The sequence below is a fragment of the Dioscorea cayenensis genome, chromosome 11 (genome assembly GCF_009730915.1).
Source record: "Dioscorea cayenensis subsp. rotundata cultivar TDr96_F1 chromosome 11, TDr96_F1_v2_PseudoChromosome.rev07_lg8_w22 25.fasta, whole genome shotgun sequence".
NCBI lineage: Eukaryota > Viridiplantae > Streptophyta > Magnoliopsida > Dioscoreales > Dioscoreaceae > Dioscorea > Dioscorea cayenensis.
Genome location: NC_052481.1, coordinates 4,275,933 through 4,297,663, shown reverse-complemented (window position 1 = coordinate 4,297,663; position 21,731 = coordinate 4,275,933). Strand labels below are relative to the sequence as shown.

Here is a 21,731-nt window from a genome sequence, read left to right as displayed (position 1 = left end):
CCAGGCTTCAATGGTTAAAAGGAGGGGATAAAAACATCAATTTTTTCCATACGCTGGCTAATGGTCGTAAAAACTAGAACTTTATCCTTCATATTAGCCACAGTGGTGCTTCTTTGTCTGATCCTAAGGAAATTGGGAAGATTTTCTCTGGTGGCTTTCAACAGCAATTTGGCTACAAGCAGACATCTCGCTTCAAGATCGATCTTCGCAAGCTCCTAGCAAACAAGCTACATGTTGATTTGTCTCAGCTGAAACTGCCGTTCTCGCTAGAAGAGATCAAAGCGGCAGTTTTCGATCTAGGAAGGGATAAAGCGCCGGGCCCTGATGGATTCCCCTTGTAGTTTTTTAGACAATTCATGGAGACAATTAAATTTGATCTTCTAAAGCTATGTGAGGACTTCTTCTTTGGGAGAGCAAATTTGGAAAGAATTAACAAAGCTAGCATTGCTCTTATCCCAAAGGTTGAGACGCCGGAGAGTCCAAGGGATTATCGACCTATTAGCTTAATCAATTCCTCACTCAAAATCCTGTCCAAAACTTTAGCATCTCGGCTGAGTCATGTCATAAACTCTATTGTGGACACGAATCAATCGGCGTTCTTGAAAGGTAGATACATCTTGGATAACATTGCCATGGTGGAGGAACTAATTTTTAGTCTCCATAAACGTAGACTTCCGGGGCACATTTTGAAAGTGGATTTTGCCAAGGCGTTTGACTTGGTCGATTGGGACTTCCTCCTAGAACTTTTATATACTAGGGACTTTGGGGATAGATGGGTGGATTGGATTAAGAGTATTCTTTACACTTCGAAAGCCTCTATTCTTGTCAATGGATCACCAAATGGTTATATTCGCTATCAACGTGGATTAAGGCAAGGTGACCCTTTGTCCCCATTATTGTTTGTTTTAGTTACGGATGTCTTGAGTGAGATGTTCTCTCATGCTCTTAACTCCAAAATCTTGATTGGGGTGCCCCTTGGTGAGTCTGGAAGTTGTTGTAATTTGCACTATGCGGACGATCTTTTAATTATTTCTACAGGTCGGCTGGAGGATCTCAGCATCATTAAGCTTATTTTATACTTGTTTGAAGGTATGACAGGGTTAGCAACTAATTTTGTAAAAATATGCTTTTACTCAAGCAGTTTGGGTGAACTTCCTAGAAAGGCAGTGGCGGATACTTTGTAGTGTGATGTTGGCTTACTACTAGTCATTTAGCTGGGTATTCCGATCTCTGGTAGGAGACCCCATAGACAAGATTGGGAGGGGATCATTCTTAAGGTGCACAGGAGGTTTTCCTCTTAGAAAGTGAAACATCTCTATTTCAGAGGTCGCCTGCACTTGTGAACTCAGTTCTATCTGTGATCCCAACTTTTGGGATGTCCATGTTTCGACTGCCCTACTGGGTCATAAAAAAAATTGACTATATCAGAAAGGATTTCCTTTGGTCAAGACCAGATTTGGACCGCCCTGGTTGTCTTCTGGTTTGTTGGAAAAAACTTTGTCGACCACGTGACCAAGGTGGTTGGGGCATTCTTGATCTCCCCGCTTTCAATCAGGCGCTATTGGGGAAGTGGTGGTGGAAATACATGATGGACCCTTCCTGGGGTGGTGCAAAGGTGGTCCATTTCAACTATGGTGAGTCTCGTTGGAATTTGTGTCCTCCGTCGTGAAGGATCTCCTTTTTTTTGGAAAGGGGTGTTGAGTTGCTTGCCGGCACTTGGGAGTTGTATCTCGCTAGAAGTGAACACTGGGGAGGAAACATTATTTTGGAAAGACCATTGGCTCAATGGGCGTGCACCCATGTACTTGTAGCTGGAGAAGTTCAGAGCGAGTCAATAGCCTAACGGTACGGTTCATGAGCTTCTTCATTTATTGGACGAGCCTTCCTTTTCGGAGTTTGGGGATATTTCACATATCCGGTATGAGTAACTGGTTGGTCGTCTGGGGATAAAGGATGTGGAGCCTGACGGGTAACAGGCTATTCTCGGTTAAATCCTTCTATGATTTTCTCATTGACGGGGGTTTGAGATGCCAAGTTGTGAAGTTTTTTTAGCGCAATTGGTGCCCAAAGAAATCAACCTCTTCAACTGGCTTGCTTGGCAAAACAAAATTCTCTCACTAGAAAATTTAGCGCGCCGTAGGTGCAATAGGATGCCGACCGATACTTGTGTCTTGTGCTACGCGGGGACAGAATCCGTTGACCATCTTTTCGTTCAGTGTTAGTTTGCTAAACAAGTGTGGGATTATTTCATCAGACTCCTCCAACTTCCACCTCCACCCACCTCCTTACAGTGCCTTTGAGGGCCATGGAGATTGGGTTTGCATCCTGCCAAAAGGATTTTTGGGGACTTAGTTGTAAAAACAATTGTCTAGAATATTTGACTTGCTATGAATGATTGTATTTTTAATGACAATGATGTTCATGTGCATTGTATTATCTTGAAAATCGATTGAATGATTTTATCTTGGTTCTCTTCAGTCGCTAACCGAGCTAGAGAGAAGTTTGATGATGATATCACTCCGGTCAGGAGAAGCTTGTAGTTCTTAGGTCCCCATGTGGAAGAACTCGGGGGAGACTCTGCCAGCAGAGAAGGCTCACGTCCCTAGCTTTGGCTAGGTTTTTAGCTTTCGGTGGCCTTGAGGAGGGCTTTTTGTTCCTCGCTTTTTTGTTGTTGGTGTTGTTGTTTTTTGATCTTGTTAATTCAGCGTACTTTTACCACATCTAGGGGTAGTTTATCTTTCTATTTAATTGAAGTGGTTTATCCACCCAAAAAAAAAATAAAAACTTTCTTGTAGTGTCTAGAATGGTTTGTTTTTTTCACAATGTAACTTGATCAGGGGAGGCTTAAGAAACATTTACTATTTTACTTTCGTAACTATCCCAATGCAGTGAAAGTTTCCAGATGCATTTTCATTTTAACAATTGAAAGCTTCTTTTTCACTAATTATGCCTATTATTGGAATAAATGTTTCGCTAATCTGGTTTTCATGCAAGTTCCATTTCTTTTACATGACAGGTTTCCTAAAGGAGTCCCTTGGATCAGTTATCATGGAACATATAAAAACCTGCAAATTAACTTGGTTTGGCCAGGGATAGACGCTACTTATGGTAAGCTTTTTGGTTATCAATTTGAATTTGTTTTGATTGAGGTCACAGTTAATTGTTTTTCCAGGGCTCTTGTTGACTTTTTAACTGACCTGAAGTTATTTGTTGATTGTGCTTCTTTCTCTATTTTGCATTGTTCGTACTACTAAGCCTTGAGTCAATTCTTTTGATTTCACGTGTTGATAGTGTAGCCACCATTTCAGCATCTCTTGTGATTTACGCATCTATTCAATGTTTCAAGCCAGACCTTATCATTAACACTGGAACTGCTGGTGGCTTTAAAGTATGTTTTTCATAACCAATGATCAAATAGTTTATTGGTAACAAAATCCTTCATAAATAGTGAGAGTTTGAATTATGAATAAAAACACATTTCTGAAAGTGTGAGTAGCGGTTGTGTGCGTGTGGTTCCAGTGCTCATGTATGCATAAACCCAGCTCTCACTTGCTCTGCCGAGACTAATACCCTATTTATTTTTTCAAATTTCTGTTTAATCCATTACTCTGTGAGCTATGTTTCAATGAAACTGATTAAAAGTCTACTTGTGGATATGACAGGCAAAAGGTGCATGCTTCAGCGATGTCTACTTGGCATCTGATTTTTCTTTCATGATAGAAGAATTCCTTTATGATAGAAGAATTTCAATACCTGTTAGTTAGTAGCACCACCGCTGATGACTTACCAATGATTACTGAATTAGAACTTGTTTCATTATTCTGTTTAATAAAGATTTCCAACAGAATATGTTCTATATCCAGCGACATGCATCTAGTTTTAACAGAAGAAAATATGAATGTATTCAAACCCAAAAAGTGTATGTCGTTTACCATGAAAACAGTGTTCAAACATTAATAATTAAAGTTCACCAGATTTTTGATTTGTATGGAATTGGAGCTCAACGAGCCTTTTCTACACCCAATCTTGTGAAGCAATTTAACTTGAAGGTAACCATCACAAAACTGAATTTTTGCTTGTTTGTGTAAGACACAAATGATTCAGTCATACGTATTTCTGCGAATCCATCATTCTATCCATAATGCAAGTGCATGTTCAGTTTGTTCTTATAAAGGGTTTGTAATTTACCCTGAATCTTCTGAAGAATTTCTCATACTTGTACATTTCTTATTATTTTTGTAAGAGAGAGCTGGACCAAGCACAATTGACAGAACAAGAACTTAGGAATGAAGATAAAAGATGCGCAGCCAAGTATAACACTGTTTACACTTAGCCCTGCAATCACAGCTATAAACTATAAACTATAGACTACAAAGTGAAATATGCAAACATACCTGCCCAAGTGACACAAAGACAACACTTTCACAGAGAATTGAAAGTATCATACACATCGAGGTTGCGAACCCTTATTTCTCCTGGCTTTGCTCAGCAGCTACCTTTTCTTTTGTTTTGGAGCCGACATCAGTTGCAGCCTTCGCAACCTTGTTAAAAGCTCCGGTGACCCATGATGCACCTGTGAATATATACCTGTTTTTAAGAATTGCCGATCCTGCGTTGCTCACTGTCTGCTCTGCAGCAGCAAATGCAGATTTTGTCTTCTCCGAGACATGAAATCTCTGATCCATTTCCTTGACCTTATCGTTAACTACCGAGGTCCCTGCACTTATCTTCTCACTCAGCCCGATCTTCTTGTCAATTGAAGTTACCGTGGAGGTAGCGGTCAATGTGATTCGGAGCTTCTCATCAAAAGATTTTGCTTTGCCGATGGCATCTTTCCCCAGGACAAAGCCTTTGGCGAGCATGGTACTGACAACATCTTCAGCTTTCTGAACGGCGGAATCAGAAGATGAGGAAGTGCCTGTCTGTGCATCCTTGAAGGGATAGATAATACATGATCAATCATCCCATATTAGGTAATCAATGGAAATATGGGATACAATTGACAAACATATATATATATATACCGTGGGAGGAGTGACAACATGGGAAGGAATTTGGTACTCTGGTGCCGGTGTAATGATGACAGAAAGATCAACTATAGTTGCTCCCTGGGTATATTGTATAATAATAAAGCTCAGAAGATATTAGAAAAAATATCTCAACATGAAACATAAACTAGAAGTTAATAATTTCTTAAGTTAATAGATCAAGAGATACTTTAATAAATTCAGCCATAAAAAGAACCATTACAACTTGAACTCCAAACACTAAACACAAGATCTTAAACTGAATGATTAGATATGCCAAATCATATTTAAAAGACAAAAATGAGGACATGAAAACCTCTTAAACTTGCAACAACCTCTTAGACACTAATATGTATACATTGTTATTTTAATAACTCATCTTAACATAAAATATCATCAGAGGTTTAATCTAATCACAAACCAGTTTCTTCAAAATTTTTAATTTGCAACAAAAATTCAAGGCTAACAAGCTAAAAACATATATTTAATCTTCTTGTGATGATATCTTACAGTCTCATACTAAGAAAAGAATCATTTCAATTGTGTTCAATATCAATCCCTTCATTTATAATCCTAAACTGCAAAGATGTGCGGCAGATAAGTAAGCAATGAGAGAAGTGTATAATAAACCGAAAGAAGCAGTGCTGTATCTGCTCCCTGTGGATCTTTGAAAGTCACATACGCTATTTGAGACCACTCATCTGCACTGTAGGCCAAAAAAACCAATAAATTTCTAAGCTCCATGAAAAAGAACATCTTAGATCAAACCCAAAAACCAACCTTTGCATCTCCACATACTCAATATCACCAGAAAACGAGAAGAACTCTCTCACATCCTTCTCAGATGCACTAAGTGACACATTGGTCACTTTCACTGTCCTCACCTGCAATCCCAGATCAAATTGGGGGAAATTCGTTTCAATTTCAACTATTCTCCACAATATAAACGTACATCGATTGAAAACAAAGTTCAGAGCGATAAATCTTAAATTCAAGCACTAAAAATACACTGAATTCCATTCTGGCAAAAAGAACAGATCATAAACCCTAGAATGGAAAAATTACATAGAAAAAAAACCCTAAAAATTGGAGATCAAATCAAACACACAGATTATCAAACATGGATCGAAGAACCCTAGATAGTTGAGCTCAAATCGATAAGGAATTCTAAAAGGGGGAGAAATCTCACCGACATCGGAGAGAGGATTTAGAGAAGCGAGAGATTCCCAAGAGAAGCAGCCCTGAGACCAAGGAAAAGACGAGGATGCTAGTTATTTATAGTGTCTCATAACGGGTCGGATCCAGTTGGTCACTAGTGCTAGATCCAAACCCGATTTGCTTCAATTTTTTTTTAATTGAAATTATTATGCATAATTTTTTATTTAAAAAATTATATTTGTTATGGTTCTTCGTGGCTTCAAGCCTTCAATTTTGGTTTTAAAAAAAATAAACTCATTGAAAGCATTAGTGATAACGCCCTGTTATGGGTGTAAATTTATAATTCAAATTTTCCGTCTCTATGAACGCATGGATTAAATGATCAATATTTTTATTAAAATAAATAAATAATATTTATATATATGATGGGGGGTTTAGAAGACCATGTATTATTCTTGTGAACATCCATTTGGGAGGAGTAGAGATGGCAATTTGTACTCTATCCGACGGGTATACCCGTACCTGTAATACCCTCTTTTGGCCAGGATGCAGTGCAGATGCAGGTATTCCCGGGTTAGTTTTTTTGAGCGAGTGCAGGTCGGGTGAGGGTATGCCCCTATCCCTACCCGTGCCCTTACCCTTACCTGATTGAAGAGGTGCAGGGTAAAACCCTGCTCCCTGCACTCCTTACCCTCTCATATATATATATATATATATATATATATATATAATTTTTTTATTATACTAAACATTTACTCACAATTTACTCTGTAATACCCTGAACCTTTGGATAATTACTGGAAAAATATATTCGGGGTATTACTACGATTCAGATAATATTTTTTGTACTGAGTAATTTTGGTGAGAAACCCAGCGGAAAGAACAAGGACTTAAATGTAAAAAGTTTTTTAAAAAAATTTTGGGTTAAAAAATAAATGAAAAGGATGGACATGAATTGTCTATGGAAACCGAGGACTGAAAAGTAAGATGGAAGGGATCTTTTAAAAAATGTTGTGTTATAACCTGGGGACCGTTGGGTAATTTGAAAGGACCTTTTTGAGAATACTATTTCATAATTCAGGGATCATTGGTGAGTTTTTTTCAGGGACTGTTTTGTAAGAAAATATATTTGGAGGGATTGAAAGTGAATTTCGGCTGAAAATGTAATTTAGAGGAAAAAAATCTAGGGTTTGAGAAATTGTTCATCTTCTTCTCCATCTTTTGTAGCTATCTGATAGCACGGGAAGAAAAAAATAAAAATAAAAAAAATGAAGAAATGAGGGAGAAAAAAAATGGGAGATTTGAGGTGGGGGATGGGAGATCGTGGGAGGGAGCTCACGGGAGGGATGGTTTTAGTTGGTAAGAGCTTTTCTTGGTGTATTTTTGATGAATGAGTGTATGTATGCATGTATATATGTGTATTTGATGGATTTGATGAAGATAATGATGGATTTGAGTAGGAAAAAAACATGTTTAATGGTTATAGATGATTGTTGCTTCGATTTGTGTTGAAAAAAATCATTGTATTTGTGATGAATCTAGCTTGAATGAAGGATGAGATTTTTCGGTTTCTTGTAGCAAATTCTTGTAGCACCGAGATTAGGGTTTGGTTTAGTTAATTAAGTTGATGATTATGATGATTAAGATGTTAATGATGATGGTTAGATTGGAATTGGTTGAGTTAGCCAAGTTGATTTGGTTGGATCAAACCAAGTTATAATTGATTTGGTTGAGTTGAATTGAATTGAGTTGATTGAGTTGAGTTTGATTTGGTTTAACCAAGTTCATTTAATTGAATTGGAATTGGGTTTGGATGAGAATTGAATTGGTTGGGTTTGATTGAATTGATCCCAGTCGGGGGTTTGATTAAATCAAGTTGAGTGTGGTTGGACTTGAATGGTTTTGGTTGAATTGAATTAGTTGAAGTTGATTTGGGTTTTGGTTTGGATGTTGGGCTAAGGGTTTTGGGCTGAACCAAGTTGGTTCAATATATTTTGTATAAGAATTGAGTTGGTTCAAGGCTGATTGGTTTAATTAAACCTGGTTCAGTGAAATTGAGTTTGGTTCGAGTGAATTTGAGCTTGGTTCGAGTGGAATTGAGAATGGTTCGAGGTTGGTCAGAATGGTCTAGTCCAAATTGAGTTGGGCTTAAGTGCAATTGGAGACCAATTTGATTATCGCGAGTCGAGGGTTTGAACCGATTGGAGTGAGTGGGCCCGATAGAGAGTTGATTATTATTTTTTTGTATTTTCTTTTGAGTTTAAATATGTTATTTATTTTTTTATTATATTATTCTATTAGGTGTTGTTCGGTCTTGGGAGGGAGTTCGGGTCTAGTAAGGAACCCAAGGACACCGGAGTGAGTTGGTAGTGGCTATTATTTTTAAATAATTGATTAATTATTATTATTTTTGAAATAATTGTTTAATGGCTAGTATTTTGAAATAAATGTTTAAGTATTTCATTTTTATCATGTTTAATTGCAGTATAAAGGTCGAAATATACTTATATTTATTTTTCCTACGATGTGCCATGATAACCAGTATTGATACATCGAGTTTTGTATAATTATACGTGATTTGTGAATAGTGAAAATACATGTATATGTGATTTAATTATTCAATTCTTGTATTTATTTTTGATGGGTATATATGCTTTGATTTGGAGTGATTTTCAGAAACCATGTGAGCATATTAAAGATGTTTTATCGGCGTTGTTAGTAGAATTGGTTTTCATTCTTTGGTATAGGAATGGTATCAGTGGATCTTTCTTGGTATTATGCATGGTTATACTTTTTGGCGTTGGCTTTGTGGAAAAATAATGTTTATTTCCAGTGATGTGAATACTTGTCCCGGAAAAGGATCCCGTGATATGATTTATATCGATGGTATTATTCTTTGTATTTACTTGATGGTTTTGATGGTGACGGGCTGAGGCCCGACCTCTGCGATGAGTGGGTCCCCACGGGCCGACCTTTTAGAGGTGGCGTGGTGGACCGAGTATTGATTTCTACGAGGGCCGTTCGGTGGGAGGCGGAGAGCCCGGACCCGGATATTCATCGAGTGGCCAGGGGGTCACCGGCCGGTGAGCAGATGGGTCAGCGATCAGGACATGAGTTCCTTGACGGCTCGAACCCTAGCCATGGCCACGGCGAAGGTTTAGAGAGTTTTCTAGAACCATGTTATCTTTGGGTGAGTGTTGGGTATTGCGTTATTTTGAATTTGAAATTTATGTTATTTTTTTGAATTGTGATGAGGCGATATCTTTACAAAAATTTGTGTTTTTCGAGAAAAATCGATTGATGTTGATCTATGTTGAATTTATGTTTCAAAAGTTCTTTAAAGATTGTATTTTTGCTAAAAATTCGGTATTTTTGGAAAAGTTGGAAAAATTATTTGAGAAGTTGGTATTTATATACTATATATATCATTGTATTTAAGTATTTGAAATTATTAAGCCAGCTCTGACCAATCGAATGTCTTGTAGTGCAGGGAGGCGGGACCCTAGATTGCACGATCGACTATAGAGCTAGTCGAGGTTGAGTCCGAGGCTGCAGATGGGTCCCCCTTTCTTTATTTCTTGTCGTTGGTGTTGTGATCTTGTAGCGGTTGTACCATAAATTTGAGTATGTATTCAGTGATATTTATGTATTTGAACGCAGTAGTTGGTGTAAAGTTGTAAATTGTGATTTGTAGGTCCGATTTTTGTTTAAAAGCAGGGTGTCGGGTTTCAGGTTAAAAGGGAATTTTTAAGCGATGGGTGCCACATTTACCTCGATAGAAGGGGTGGGTGTGACATCTTTTTGGTATCGAGTCGTGAGGTTGAGATATCCCGGTTTGGTAGAGATCACGGGTTGTGATCCGAGCCTAAGTTTAGAAGTCGTGTCTAGACTTAAAGGTTTAGTAGTGATTAGACAGAAAGTTAAGGGCCCCGATAGAAGTATTTAGAGTCTCGATCGGGTTAAAAACCTAAGTTGCAGTGTTGGGATTGAGGGGACCGATAGTAGGTTTTGACATTTGAGACAAAGAGGTGAGTAGTGTCATCGTAATCGGGGATCATGGGTTGAGATATTTGATGGAATTGTTTTTTTATCCAAAATGAGTTGACTTGAAGATGCCAAAGAAGTGTGTTTGGCATGTTGTTTGTTGATCGATATATAGTGATTTGCGATGTGATTATTTACTATTAAGCGTATTTGTAGCAAGAGAAAGCGGATCTTGGAACCGATAAATGAAATTGATGATATCAGATTGATCGATGCTAAGAAATTTTCGAGGGACGAAATTTTTTTAAGGGGAAGGATTGTAATACCCACGAACCTTTGGATAATTCTTGGAAAAAAATATTCGGGGTATTACTACGATTCGAGTAATATTTTTTTGTGACGAGTAATTTTTGGTGAGAAACCCAGCGGAAAGAACAAGGACTTAAATGTAAAAGTTTTTTTAAAAAAATTTTTGGGTTAAAAAAATAAATGAAAAGGATGGACATGAATTGTCTATGGAAACCGAGGACTGAAAAAGTAAGATGGAAGGGATCTTTTTAAAAAAATGTTGTGTTATAACCTGGGGACCGTTGGGTAATTTGAAAGGACCTTTTGAGAATACTATTTCATAATTCAGGGATCATTGGTGAGTTTTTTTCAGGGACTGTTTTTGTAAGAAAATATATTTGGAGGGATTGAAAGTGAATTTCGGCTGAAAATGTAATTTAGAGGAAAAAAATCTAGGGTTTGAGAAATTGTTCATCTTCTTCTCCATCTTTTGTGCTACTGATAGCACGAGAAGAAAAAAATAAAATAAAAAAATGAAGAAATGAGGAGAAAAAAATGGGAGATTTGAGGTGGGGGATGGGAGATCGCTGGGAGGGAGGCTCATGGGAGGGATGGTTTTACTTGGTAAGAGCTTTTCTTGGTGTATTTTTTGATGAATGAGTGTATGTATGCATGTATATATGTGTATTTGATGGATTTGATGAAGATAATGATGGATTTGAGTAGGAAAAAAACATGTTTAATGGTTATAGATGATTGTTGCTTCAATTTGTGTTGAAAAAAATCATTGTATTTGTGATGAATCTAGCTTGAATGAAGGATGAGATTTTTCGGTTTCTTGTAGCAATTCTTGTAGCACGAGATTAGGGTTTGGTTTAGTTAATTAAGTTGATGATTATGATGATTAAGATGTTAATGATGATGGTTAGATTGGAATTGGTTGAGTTAGCCAGAGTTGATTTGGTTGGATCAAACCAAGTTATAATTGATTTGGTTGAGTTGAATTGAATTGAGTTGATTGAGTTGAGTTTGATTTGGTTTAACCAAGTTCATTTAATTGAATTGGAATTGGGTTTGGATGAGAATTGAATTGGTTGGGTTTGATTGAATTGATCCCAGTCGGGGGTTTGATTAAATCAAGTTGAGTGTGGTTGGACTTGAATGGTTTGGTTGAATTGAATTAGTTGAAGTTGATTTGGGTTTGGTTTTGGATGTTGGGCTAAGGGTTTTTGGGCTGAACCAAGTTGGTTCAATATATTTTTGTATAAGAATTGAGTTGGTTCAAGGCTGATTGGTTTAATTAAACCTGGTTCAGTGAAATTGAGTTTGGTTCAGTGAATTTGAGCTTGGTTCAGTGGAATTGAGAATGGTTCGGGGTTGGTCCGGAATGGTCTAGTCCAAATTGAGTTGGGCTTAAGTGCAATTGGAGACCAATTTGATTATCTGCAGTCGGGGTTTGAACCGATTGGAGTGAGTGGGCCCGATAGAGAGTTGATTATTATTTTTTTGTATTTTCTTTTTGAGTTTAAATATGTTATTTATTTTTTTATTATATTATTCTGTTAGGTGTTGTTCAGTCTTGGGAGGGAGTTCCGGGTCTAGCAAGGAACCCAAGGACACCAGGTGAGTTGGTAGTGGCTATTATTTTTAAATAATTGATTAATTATTATTATTTTTGAAATAATTGTTTAATGGCTAGTATTTTTGGAAATAAATGTTTAAGTATTTCATTTTTATCATGTTTAATTGCGTATAAGGTCGAAATATACTTATATTTATTTTTCCCTACGATGTGCCATGATAACCGTATTGATACATCGAGTTTTGTATAATTATACGTATTTGTGAATAGTGAAAAATACATGTATATGTGATTTAATTATTCAATTCTTGTATTTATTTTTTTGATGGGTATATATGCTTTGATTTGGAGTGATTTGCGAAAACCATGTGAGCATATTAAAGATGTTTTATCGGCATTGTTAGTAGAATTGGTTTTCATTCTTGGTATAGGAATGGTATCATGGATCTTTACTGGTATTATGCATGGTTATACTTTTGGCATTGGCTTTGTGGAAAATAATGTTTATTTCCGTGATGTGAATACTTGTCCTGGAAAAGGATCCTGTGATATGATTTATATCGATGGTATTATTGCTGTATTTACTTGATGGTTTTGATGGTGACGGGCTAAGGCCCGACTACTGCAGTAGTGGGTCCCCACGGGCCAGCCTTTAGAGGTGGCGTGGTGGACTCGAGTATTGATTTCTACGAGGGCCGGTTCGGGTGGGAGCGGAGAGCCCCGGTCGGATATTCATCGGGATGGCCGGGGTCACCGGCCGGTGAACCGATGGGTCAGCGATTAGGGACATGAGTTCCTTGACGGCTCCGAACCTAGCCCGTGCCACGGCGAAGGTTTAGAGAGTTTTCTAGACTCATGTTATCTTTGGGTGAGTGTTGGGTATTGCGTTATTTTTGAATTTGAAATTTATGTTATTTTTTTGAATTGTGATGAGGCGTGATCTTACAAAATTTGTGTTTTCTGAGAAAATCAATTGATGTTGATCTATGTTGAATTTATGTTTCAAAAGTTCTTTAAAGATTGTATTTTGCTAAAAATTCGGTATTTTTGGAAAAGTTGGAAAAATTATTTGAGAAGTTGGTATTTATATACTATATATATATCGTATTTAAGTATTTGAAATTATTAAGCCACTCTGACCAAACTGAATGTCTGTAGGCTGCAGGGAGGCGAGGACCCTAGATTGCTCGATCGACTATAGAGCTAGTCGAGGTTGAGTCCGGGACTGCAGTGGGTCCCCCTTTCTTTTATTTCTTGTCGTTGGTGTTGTGATCTTGTAGCGGTTGTACTCTCAAATTTGAGTTATCGTATTCATGATATTTATGTATTTGAACCCCGTAGTTGGTGTAAAAGTTGTAAATTGTGATTTGTAGGTCCGATTTTGTTTAAAACAGGTGTCGGGTTTCGAGTTAAAAGGGAATTTTTAGCGATGGGTGCTACATTTACCCTCGATGAGAAGGGGTGGGTGTGACATACTCAATATCTATTTTTCATGGTGATTAATTTGAAAAATAATACTTCAAATTTTTCTCTTAATATATTATTTTTAAATTTTTATTTAATTTATATATTTATGTTTGATAATATTATCAAAAATTGAATTTTTAGATATATATTAAGAATTATAATTAAATTAAAAAAAATAAACAAATATTAAAAAAATAATTTTTATAATAATTTATTCTATAAATTATAAGAACATCCCCGAAAAAAATAAGATACTTAATAAAAAAAATCAATTGGATATAATCGATGAGAATTATTTATAATGTTTTTTTATATTCAAAATCTTACTAGATTTTTTTATAAAATTTGAAGCTATATAAAAATATAAATAGTAGATATATGAAAAAAATTTTTAAACAAAAACCAAGATGGTTAAACATGAACAAAACAAAAGGTAGAGTTACCATTTGAGTCCTAAATAGAGCGTCATTTTTTTATGTGATTATATAATTTAAGATAAACAAATATATATCAACTTGTAATTTTGAATTTATGGACATGTGTTTAAAGATTGTAATATAATATATAATTAATTTATTTTTATTATTATTTAAATTTAATTTGATAATTTGAACAACGGTAAGTGGGTATACCCGTACCCTGCGGGTAAGGGTAAGGGTATGATTTTTTTTTTACCCTGAAGGGTACAGGTAAGGGGATGGGTATAGGGTAGGGGTTACGGGTACGGATAAGGGTTTTGGCATACCCTACCCATACCCTACTCGTTGCCATCCCTAGGGAGGAGTGTAGAAAAAGTGATTATTTAATTTTTATAAAAAAAGTTTATTTTTTTTTTAAATAACAATACATAAGAAAGAAAAAATTTGCATGTTGAAGTGCCATCATGGTTATAATAAGATGAAAGAAGTGAAAAATAATGCAAAGAATATTTTAATTTTATAAAAATTTGAATTAATTTTTGAGTAAAAGATTATGCAAATAATTTCATCTTTGCGAAGGGGTATGTGACTAAATAAAATAAAGTAAATTATAAATAAATTTATTATTATGATAATAACAATAGGAATTATTTAAAAAAAAAATCCTATCTTTGATTATTAAATTTAAATAATATTTAAATAAAACAAATATCTAAAACGGAAAGTGGATGGCGGCATGGAGGGAGGATATCCAAATCCAACGCATGTAAATGATAAGATAAACAAAATCGTATGGCCCGTGAGATGTCACGGGATATATCATATATTTGATGAAATTTTTCAAGATGACATCATATTTTTTATTATTTAATTATTATTATATTTTAATTGGTAAATATTAAAAATTGAAAAAAGTAACAGCATCTACCTCAGTCTCTATCAGTTCCTAAAAAAAGAAAATTAAAATAATAAATCCTTCTAGTTTATCAAATCTTAAAAAAATAAAATAAAATAAAATTATTGATGATTCTTAAAAATTTTATTTTTAAATACAAATTAATTTAAAATTACAAAATTATCCTCACTTTATTCACACATATTTTTAACATTCGATTAAAATATCAATAGTATAAGATTGAATAAAAATTTAAAAAATAAAGATTAAAATGTAAATAGAAAAGTTACAAGGACTATAGGCTCAAAATGAATATATGCGTGGAAATTTTTTATAAATTATTTTTTATTAAAATTACATATATGATATTCCATATATAAAAATCAAATTTGAAAAATAAAATGCTTAACTTTTTTTTAACAAAAGCAAAAAAGCACTAGATTCAGTGCTAGATACAGGATGTGTGCGGAAATTAACCGTCCAATCCATGCATCATTAACAAAAGACAAAGGTTTTGAGCTACGAATCTGCACTTACACGACCCATTGTCATTATCACTTCTAATGAGTCTTGAACTTGAGATCTTTTAATTGTCTTACCTTAGAGCAAGGTCAAATACCGCTAACTATGAGTTCTTTGGTTGCTCAATTGTTATATATTCACATGTAAAAATGAGATATTTTTGCATTTGTAAATTTCTTTTGGATTTTGCCAAACAAAAAGTTGATCTATTACTTATCTCTATTACTTATCTAAATTAGTTGATTTTTTTTATAACAATACTAAGAAAATAATAATATATTAACTTTGTTGAGATATGTGCATACACAAGTACAAACTTTTACATAAAAAAATTCCCCATATAAAAACTATTCTCATTCATTTGTTCAATTCCTTGTCCTTAAACTGTACATTTAACCCCACATCCAGGAATAAAACTGCTAAAAATTAGACCTGGGGATTCCAGACCGCAAACATATGATGTACATAGATACAAATGTATATATATATATATATATATAAATCTATATAATTAAGTCTGTAACATTAAAAACAGAGTCTCAAAATGAGTGTCTTTGAAAACCCATAGAAAGGATGGGCTCACAGAAAGTTCCACATCATCAGAGCACACAAAAAAAAAGGAAAAAAATAATAATAAAAAGAGAAAATTAAAACAAAGTTTCTAATCTTTGCCTTGGGATGAAAGAAGCCCCATCTGCTCACTGAGTTGAGCCAGGTTCTGAGCACTGGTCCAAGAACTATCCAACTCTGTTTGATTAGTTGTGGCTTCTTGCATTCCAGAAACAACCTCCTCAGTTTCACCGGAAATGGGACTGCCAGAAAGAAACTGTTCCCAGAATGCATCATTGATATCAGGCAGCCTTTGGTCCCCATCAAATATCTCAATTTCGGCATCAGGAGAGAAGCTTTCACCATCCATGTACAAGCTTTCAAAGTTGCTGTCCTCTGGAATATCAGTCGGGGAGAACCCAGGAATGTCCATGTCAGTTGGGCATGAAGAAATTGCCTCCGGAACAGTGGATAGCATACTTATGTCTGGCAAATCAGCTGCATTAGATTGGATCTCGGAAGCCGTGGATGATGAGCAGATTGTTGACAAGCCAGAGCTCACTGGCATGTATGGAGTGCCCACGGAGCTTGCTGGCATTTCTGACAGGGTGACGCTGGAGTTTCGAGATGATGAATTACTGCCAGGGAAATTCTTTATCAGGTAACTGCCGGAGTTGCCCATGCTTTCCATTTGGGAATCAGTGTCCATCTTAAGGATCTGCATCAGCATTGCTTTTGCTGCCTCGTTCATCAATGGCTGGTATTTGATTATTTGACCGTCAAGAGAAGCTCCTTCTTCACCATCCAATTTGTCTTCTTGCTTTGGCAATCTCCGCTTTTTGGTCCCTCCGGATATGCACCTGTTACTGTCATTCTGCTGTTGCACCAGTTGAGCTAAGAAACCAGGACTCTGCATGGCCTTTGCAAGAAATGACATCATTTGTTGTTGTCGCTGTTCCATTCCTTGTAGGCGCTGTCCTAAGGTCTGTAATTGATGATCTGTGGTCTGTTGCTGTTGCCTCAGCATGACTAGTTCCTTCATGAGTACTGTTTTGTCCCTCTTAAGCCTCTCGATTTCCTCCTCCAGCCCAAACTTCCCTACCTCAACACATGCAGAACCATTTTGTGCTTGAGTTTGCAGAGGTTGGCTATGTGGATGAGAGGGTTTTCTCCTGGCTATGTTCTTTAGTAAATGCTTCTGACCTCTCAAGAATCCCTCATTGGCAAATTCCCACCTATCAGGATCCACCTTCCTGAAACCCTATTCAAATGACAGGAGACCACGGTAACAATAAAGATTGTAACACAACCCTCAAAAGATGATGAGAATGTCAATCGCTTGAGGTGCTAAGAGCTAACCTAGGCGCTCAAAGGAGCGATATAAAACGCTATTTAAAAATAAAAAATAAAAAAATATAGAGAACAACATCAATATTACATAAGATTGAACTTAAAATTAATATAATAATAATCGATTAATATATTGAACATCCAAAATAAAAACATAGACATAAAATCACAAAAAATGACCTAAACTTTCAAGTTTTGCATGGAGGACCTAATTTAGAATCTTTCCCAATTAAACATCCTTATCTCGTGAAATCTCTCAAATTTTCTCTCTAGTTTTCTTCTTAAGTTTCCCTTTTTTAATCTTTCTTTGTTTTGCTTAGCCAATAACGTTATTCTCTCCTAGAAAATCTCTTTATATTCCTCTTGTTGCCTTAATTTTGTTTTAGAAAAATAGGAAAACACTTCTTTCCTCAATTATTACACTTTTCCAAGTATAATTATTTATAATGTTATTCCCTCCTAAAAAGTCTCTCCCTCTTGTTACCTTTTTTTTGCTTTGAAAATATAGAAAACCACCATCCTCTTAATTATTACACTTTGTAAGTATAAATATCTGCATCTCCTTTATAAAGGTATATTTATTACTTTGTAATATAATTTCCTAAAAAACATTTAAAATGTGTAAAAAAAAAACTAACAAAGGCAACGTCTTTTTTGCATCCGCCTAGGCTGAGGCACTCACCTATGCAGCGGTTCTTGGATGGTGCCTCACTTAAAGAGCTATGAGGCGACCTTCCCAAGTGCCTAGGCAAGCGCTTTTTGTGCTTTAATAACAATGAATAGTAAATATTTAACATTTATCAACCATATGAGACAAACTTTTAACTAACATCATTTGTAACAGGTAGATAGAATCTAAACATAAAACAAAAAGCGAGAAACAAGGGTTAATTTTATATGGTAGTGTGTAATAATAAAAAAAATGCTAAAGTTCATGCTGGCACAGCTTTCCATCTAATCATTCATAGGAAAAACTATGGCAATGTTCTATCAAAATCTTAGCAAGATTTGGAAGCCTCCTTCATCATTGTTATACAGACAGAATCACACAATGAGTGCTGTTCCACTCTGTGTATGACCAGTTAATAGGGCTGTTCAAGTGACATTCCTATGGGGTGAGCCAAAGCCTTCACTCAAGCTTAACCTAATTGGCATATATCTGCATCTATTGTATTTCTGCCAGCCCATTTATCTTGTAAGCTCTTCAAACTAAATAAGCCAAGCCAGGAGAAAATAGATCCTGACATTATAAAGATGAAATGAGGCGATGACAATGCAGTTGAAACAAAGTGATGAAGATGTTCATGTTCTTTTACCTCAATAAACCATGGTAATCATATACCTCAAAACTTGTTTGATGTATATTAAAAATGTGATACATGTCAAACATTAATTAGGTTAAAATTTCATAGCCAAAATTTAGGATATTGAAACACCCAAGGAAGAAAATGCAGAATGATTTCTGTCCCAGGTTGTTTTGGTGCCACTATAAATTCACACCTCCAACTCATAAAAGTTGAGGATATGAAGCATTAATAGAAAAGATCTATTTTGGGTGCAAAAATGAAATAATTATGCCCTAAACTAAATAAAAGAGTGTTCTTCTTTATATTGGATACAACAACAAAACCAAAGATACACCATCTCCTAAGAATAATATACACATGACGGCAACTAAACTATAAATGCAACAAAAACCAGATAAGCCATGTCAGGACATTTGGTCCACATCCCAAAAGACCGGGGAAGGGTTGCCCTCCCGCCACCCAATCCTTGACACCTTTGTCATCGGTCATGGTCAGTCCAAGGACAATTTTGGTCTTCGAGGCCCCCTAGGCTAGGCCCCCACACCTCTAGTATTCTAGAGTAACTCTAATACCAATTGTCAGGGCACCAAGTCCACACCTGCATGATAGGTAAGGCTACCCACCCTTATGACCACAAGATCTCTTTAGTACAGAGTTGATGTGGGACTAAACTCATCCCTTATGGACCCGTGACAACCATCTCGGGAGAAAAATCTACATATATGACAACGAAACTAGATGCACTATGGCTAGTAATTCTAGATAACTGATGATTCCAAGGGATATTTTGTTTCATCAATAATATTCTAATATCCAAATTTCTATCATCTCCCATTATTTTTTTTTCTTTCATTTCTTTTAATCTTTCATTTTTAAAAGATCCACATTATATTTTCAAATCTTCATACAATCTCTTTATTTTTATTTTTTTAAATAGAGTCTTATCAATCTTGTGCCATATAGATAGAGACAATTGTGGGTTGAGTTTCACTATGGAATGATAGGAAACGGGATTGAGTTTGGCTTGAGTGATATAAAAGAAATTGGATTCACTTTTAATATTTAGTTTAATGTCAATAAGTTTGAGGAACATGAGGTAAATCTTTAAAAGACACCCGACATAGGTAATATATGTTTCCGAGTGCTCCTATTTTGCCGTTTCCAATCCAACCTTTATCTACTCCATTTTAATTTTTTCTTAGAATTTCAATGTCAATATTCTTTTATATATATATATATATATATACATATATTAAAGGGTACTATATAATAATACAAAATCTTGGATCTATCCACAACAAACAAACATATAACATAATTTTATTGGCAGTCAGAATAGCCATCTTTCCTTAAAACTTATAACAGGATGATGAGGAGAGAACACGCAACAACACAAACAAAAGTTGAACATTAAAATGTCCTGGAGCCACATTGTAGTTTCCTATGTATTAAACAATCAGAGTATCCGACTGAAGGAAACAAACAAATCAAGGACAAAATGTCCAGACAATACTAATTGGTCAACTTAAGAATAATTGTATTTCTTGTTGCACAAAGTTTCAAATAGTAAAGCAAATGCAAGCAAGCAATCGTTCAAGACGAATATATATACACACACAGTCTGCAAGCAAGAAAGCAAGCAAGAACCTTGAAGTGAGGCATTGAGTTGAATACAAATTTGATCCACATATAACCTAAATCAATGCTTAACAAAGTTATCAATTATATGTGAAAGAGAGCAGTAGCAAAACCAAAGTCCAAGTCCTCAACAATCACATCGATCTTAAGCTATAATCTTGAAAATCCCTATCCATACAAACCATTCCATCATCTACCTAAATCTAAAAGACAGAATTGTCAAAACCAAATTCCTTAACAATGGAGCCCGACACTCACAAGTTCCAGCCTAGAAATCTATGCAAGTCATTCAAACAAACATCTTGTTTCTAATCACAGCACACACTGAAAACACACTAGAAAACCCTAATAAATCAATCATGCTTCAATCATTAACAGAACAAAGAAAATTCAGGCAAGAACATACATAGGTATTGAGCTGGCGAACGAAGCTGGAGAAATTGTTGTGCTTGAAGTACTTGGGAAGGAGGTCTCTGGCGAACTCGGGTGTGTTCCAAACCACAAAGCTGTTGTTCCCCGGCCCCCACGACACGATGGCGTCCGTCGCCGGATCATCCACCATCTCGTACGTCTTGCTAAGGAAAGGCGGCGGCGGCGCCCCCGACCCCAGAGCAGCGTTCGGCGCTGTCGTACCTGCGTTTGGCGCCGTCGTCGCGGCAGTTGCTCCGGCCCCATCCATAGCACCGCACTCCTACCGATTCCGATCCCAATCCGAAGGCCAGCGCCGCTGGATCGTGCTCTATGGAGCCTGAAAACTAGGGTTTTCGAGGGATTGAAGAGAAGATATCTAGGGTTTATGGAACGAGAGGGACGAAGGCAGAGATCGGAAAACCCCGTCCGAGAACCACACCGAGGAAAATGAAATTGTATTTTTTAAAAAAAAAAAAGGGGCAGGAAAATAAAATTTTGTAAATAAACCCCTGATGATTTCCACAATGTTCGTGAGGACCCTGGTCAAAACTTGTTGACCAAATTTTCATATGTTGGTTATTTATAAATAAAATAAAATAAATATTTATTATAGGGACCAATTTTAATTTTTACAATATCATTAAAAATTTTGAAATTAGTCAAAACCAACTTGATTCAAGTGAGTAGCAACAACAAAAATAAGTTTTTCATGTGGTATGCAGAGGATTCGAATCTCATTGTAGGAGTTAACTAATGGATGATGTCAGAATCTGCACACTTATGCTCTATGTAAAAGCAAAGACTTATTGACTTTTTTTCATCAAAAATTGATATTATATATATTAAAAAATACATAGATTTTGTAATTAGAAAAGAAGATTTAAAAAATTAAAAGTGAGAAATGCACATTTACATGTGAAAGTAGCACATTGTAAAATCTTAGAATTCTGTAAATTATTTTTCCTTTTGTTGTATTGGGTTGGATGGGACTCCATTTTCCTTGATTGGATGAAGTAGCCATTTACATGCCCTTGCTATGTCTTCAAGAGCGGAACCTGAAAGATTTGCTGATTTCAGCATAATATATATACATATATATTAAAAAAATTATGTTAATTCCAATATAAATATTAT

The 21,731-nt window shown here is 35.7% G+C and overlaps 2 protein-coding genes across 2 annotated transcripts; both read right to left on the bottom strand.

Moving 5' to 3' along the window:
* Positions 1 to 4,264: 4,264 nt before the first annotated feature.
* On the bottom strand, positions 4,265 to 6,276 carry LOC120272683 (binding partner of ACD11 1-like). Its single transcript, XM_039279558.1, has 5 exons — positions 6,217 to 6,276; positions 5,808 to 5,911; positions 5,658 to 5,733; positions 5,025 to 5,108; positions 4,265 to 4,931 (listed from the first exon to the last, which is right to left on the bottom strand). Exons 1-5 carry the CDS (start codon positions 6,220 to 6,222, stop codon positions 4,467 to 4,469), a joined length of 735 nt encoding a protein of 244 aa, XP_039135492.1. The 5' UTR covers positions 6,223 to 6,276; the 3' UTR covers positions 4,265 to 4,466.
* Positions 6,277 to 15,681: 9,405 nt separating this feature from the next.
* On the bottom strand, positions 15,682 to 21,034 carry LOC120272319 (heat stress transcription factor A-1-like). Its single transcript, XM_039279129.1, has 2 exons — positions 20,593 to 21,034; positions 15,682 to 17,152 (listed from the first exon to the last, which is right to left on the bottom strand). Exons 1-2 carry the CDS (start codon positions 20,863 to 20,865, stop codon positions 16,004 to 16,006), a joined length of 1,422 nt encoding a protein of 473 aa, XP_039135063.1. The 5' UTR covers positions 20,866 to 21,034; the 3' UTR covers positions 15,682 to 16,003.
* Positions 21,035 to 21,731: the final 697 nt, after the last annotated feature.

What these genes read in the sequence shown, in the direction of transcription:
- LOC120272683 (XM_039279558.1), bottom strand. An exon ending in ATACAGCACTGCTTCTTTCG is followed by an intron (nt 5,109 to 5,657) that starts GTTTATTATACA and finishes CAATATACCCAG; the next exon opens with GGAGCAACTATAGTTGATCT. An exon ending in ATGTTGTCACTCCTCCCACG is followed by an intron (nt 4,932 to 5,024) that starts GTATATATATAT and finishes TATCCCTTCAAG; the next exon opens with GATGCACAGACAGGCACTTC.
- LOC120272319 (XM_039279129.1), bottom strand. Translation starts at nt 20,865, where the DNA reads ATGGATGGGGCCGGAGCAACTGCCGCGACGACGGCGCCAAACGCAGGT. An exon ending in TTCGCCAGCTCAATACCTAT is followed by an intron (nt 17,153 to 20,592) that starts GTATGTTCTTGC and finishes TCATTTGAATAG; the next exon opens with GGTTTCAGGAAGGTGGATCC.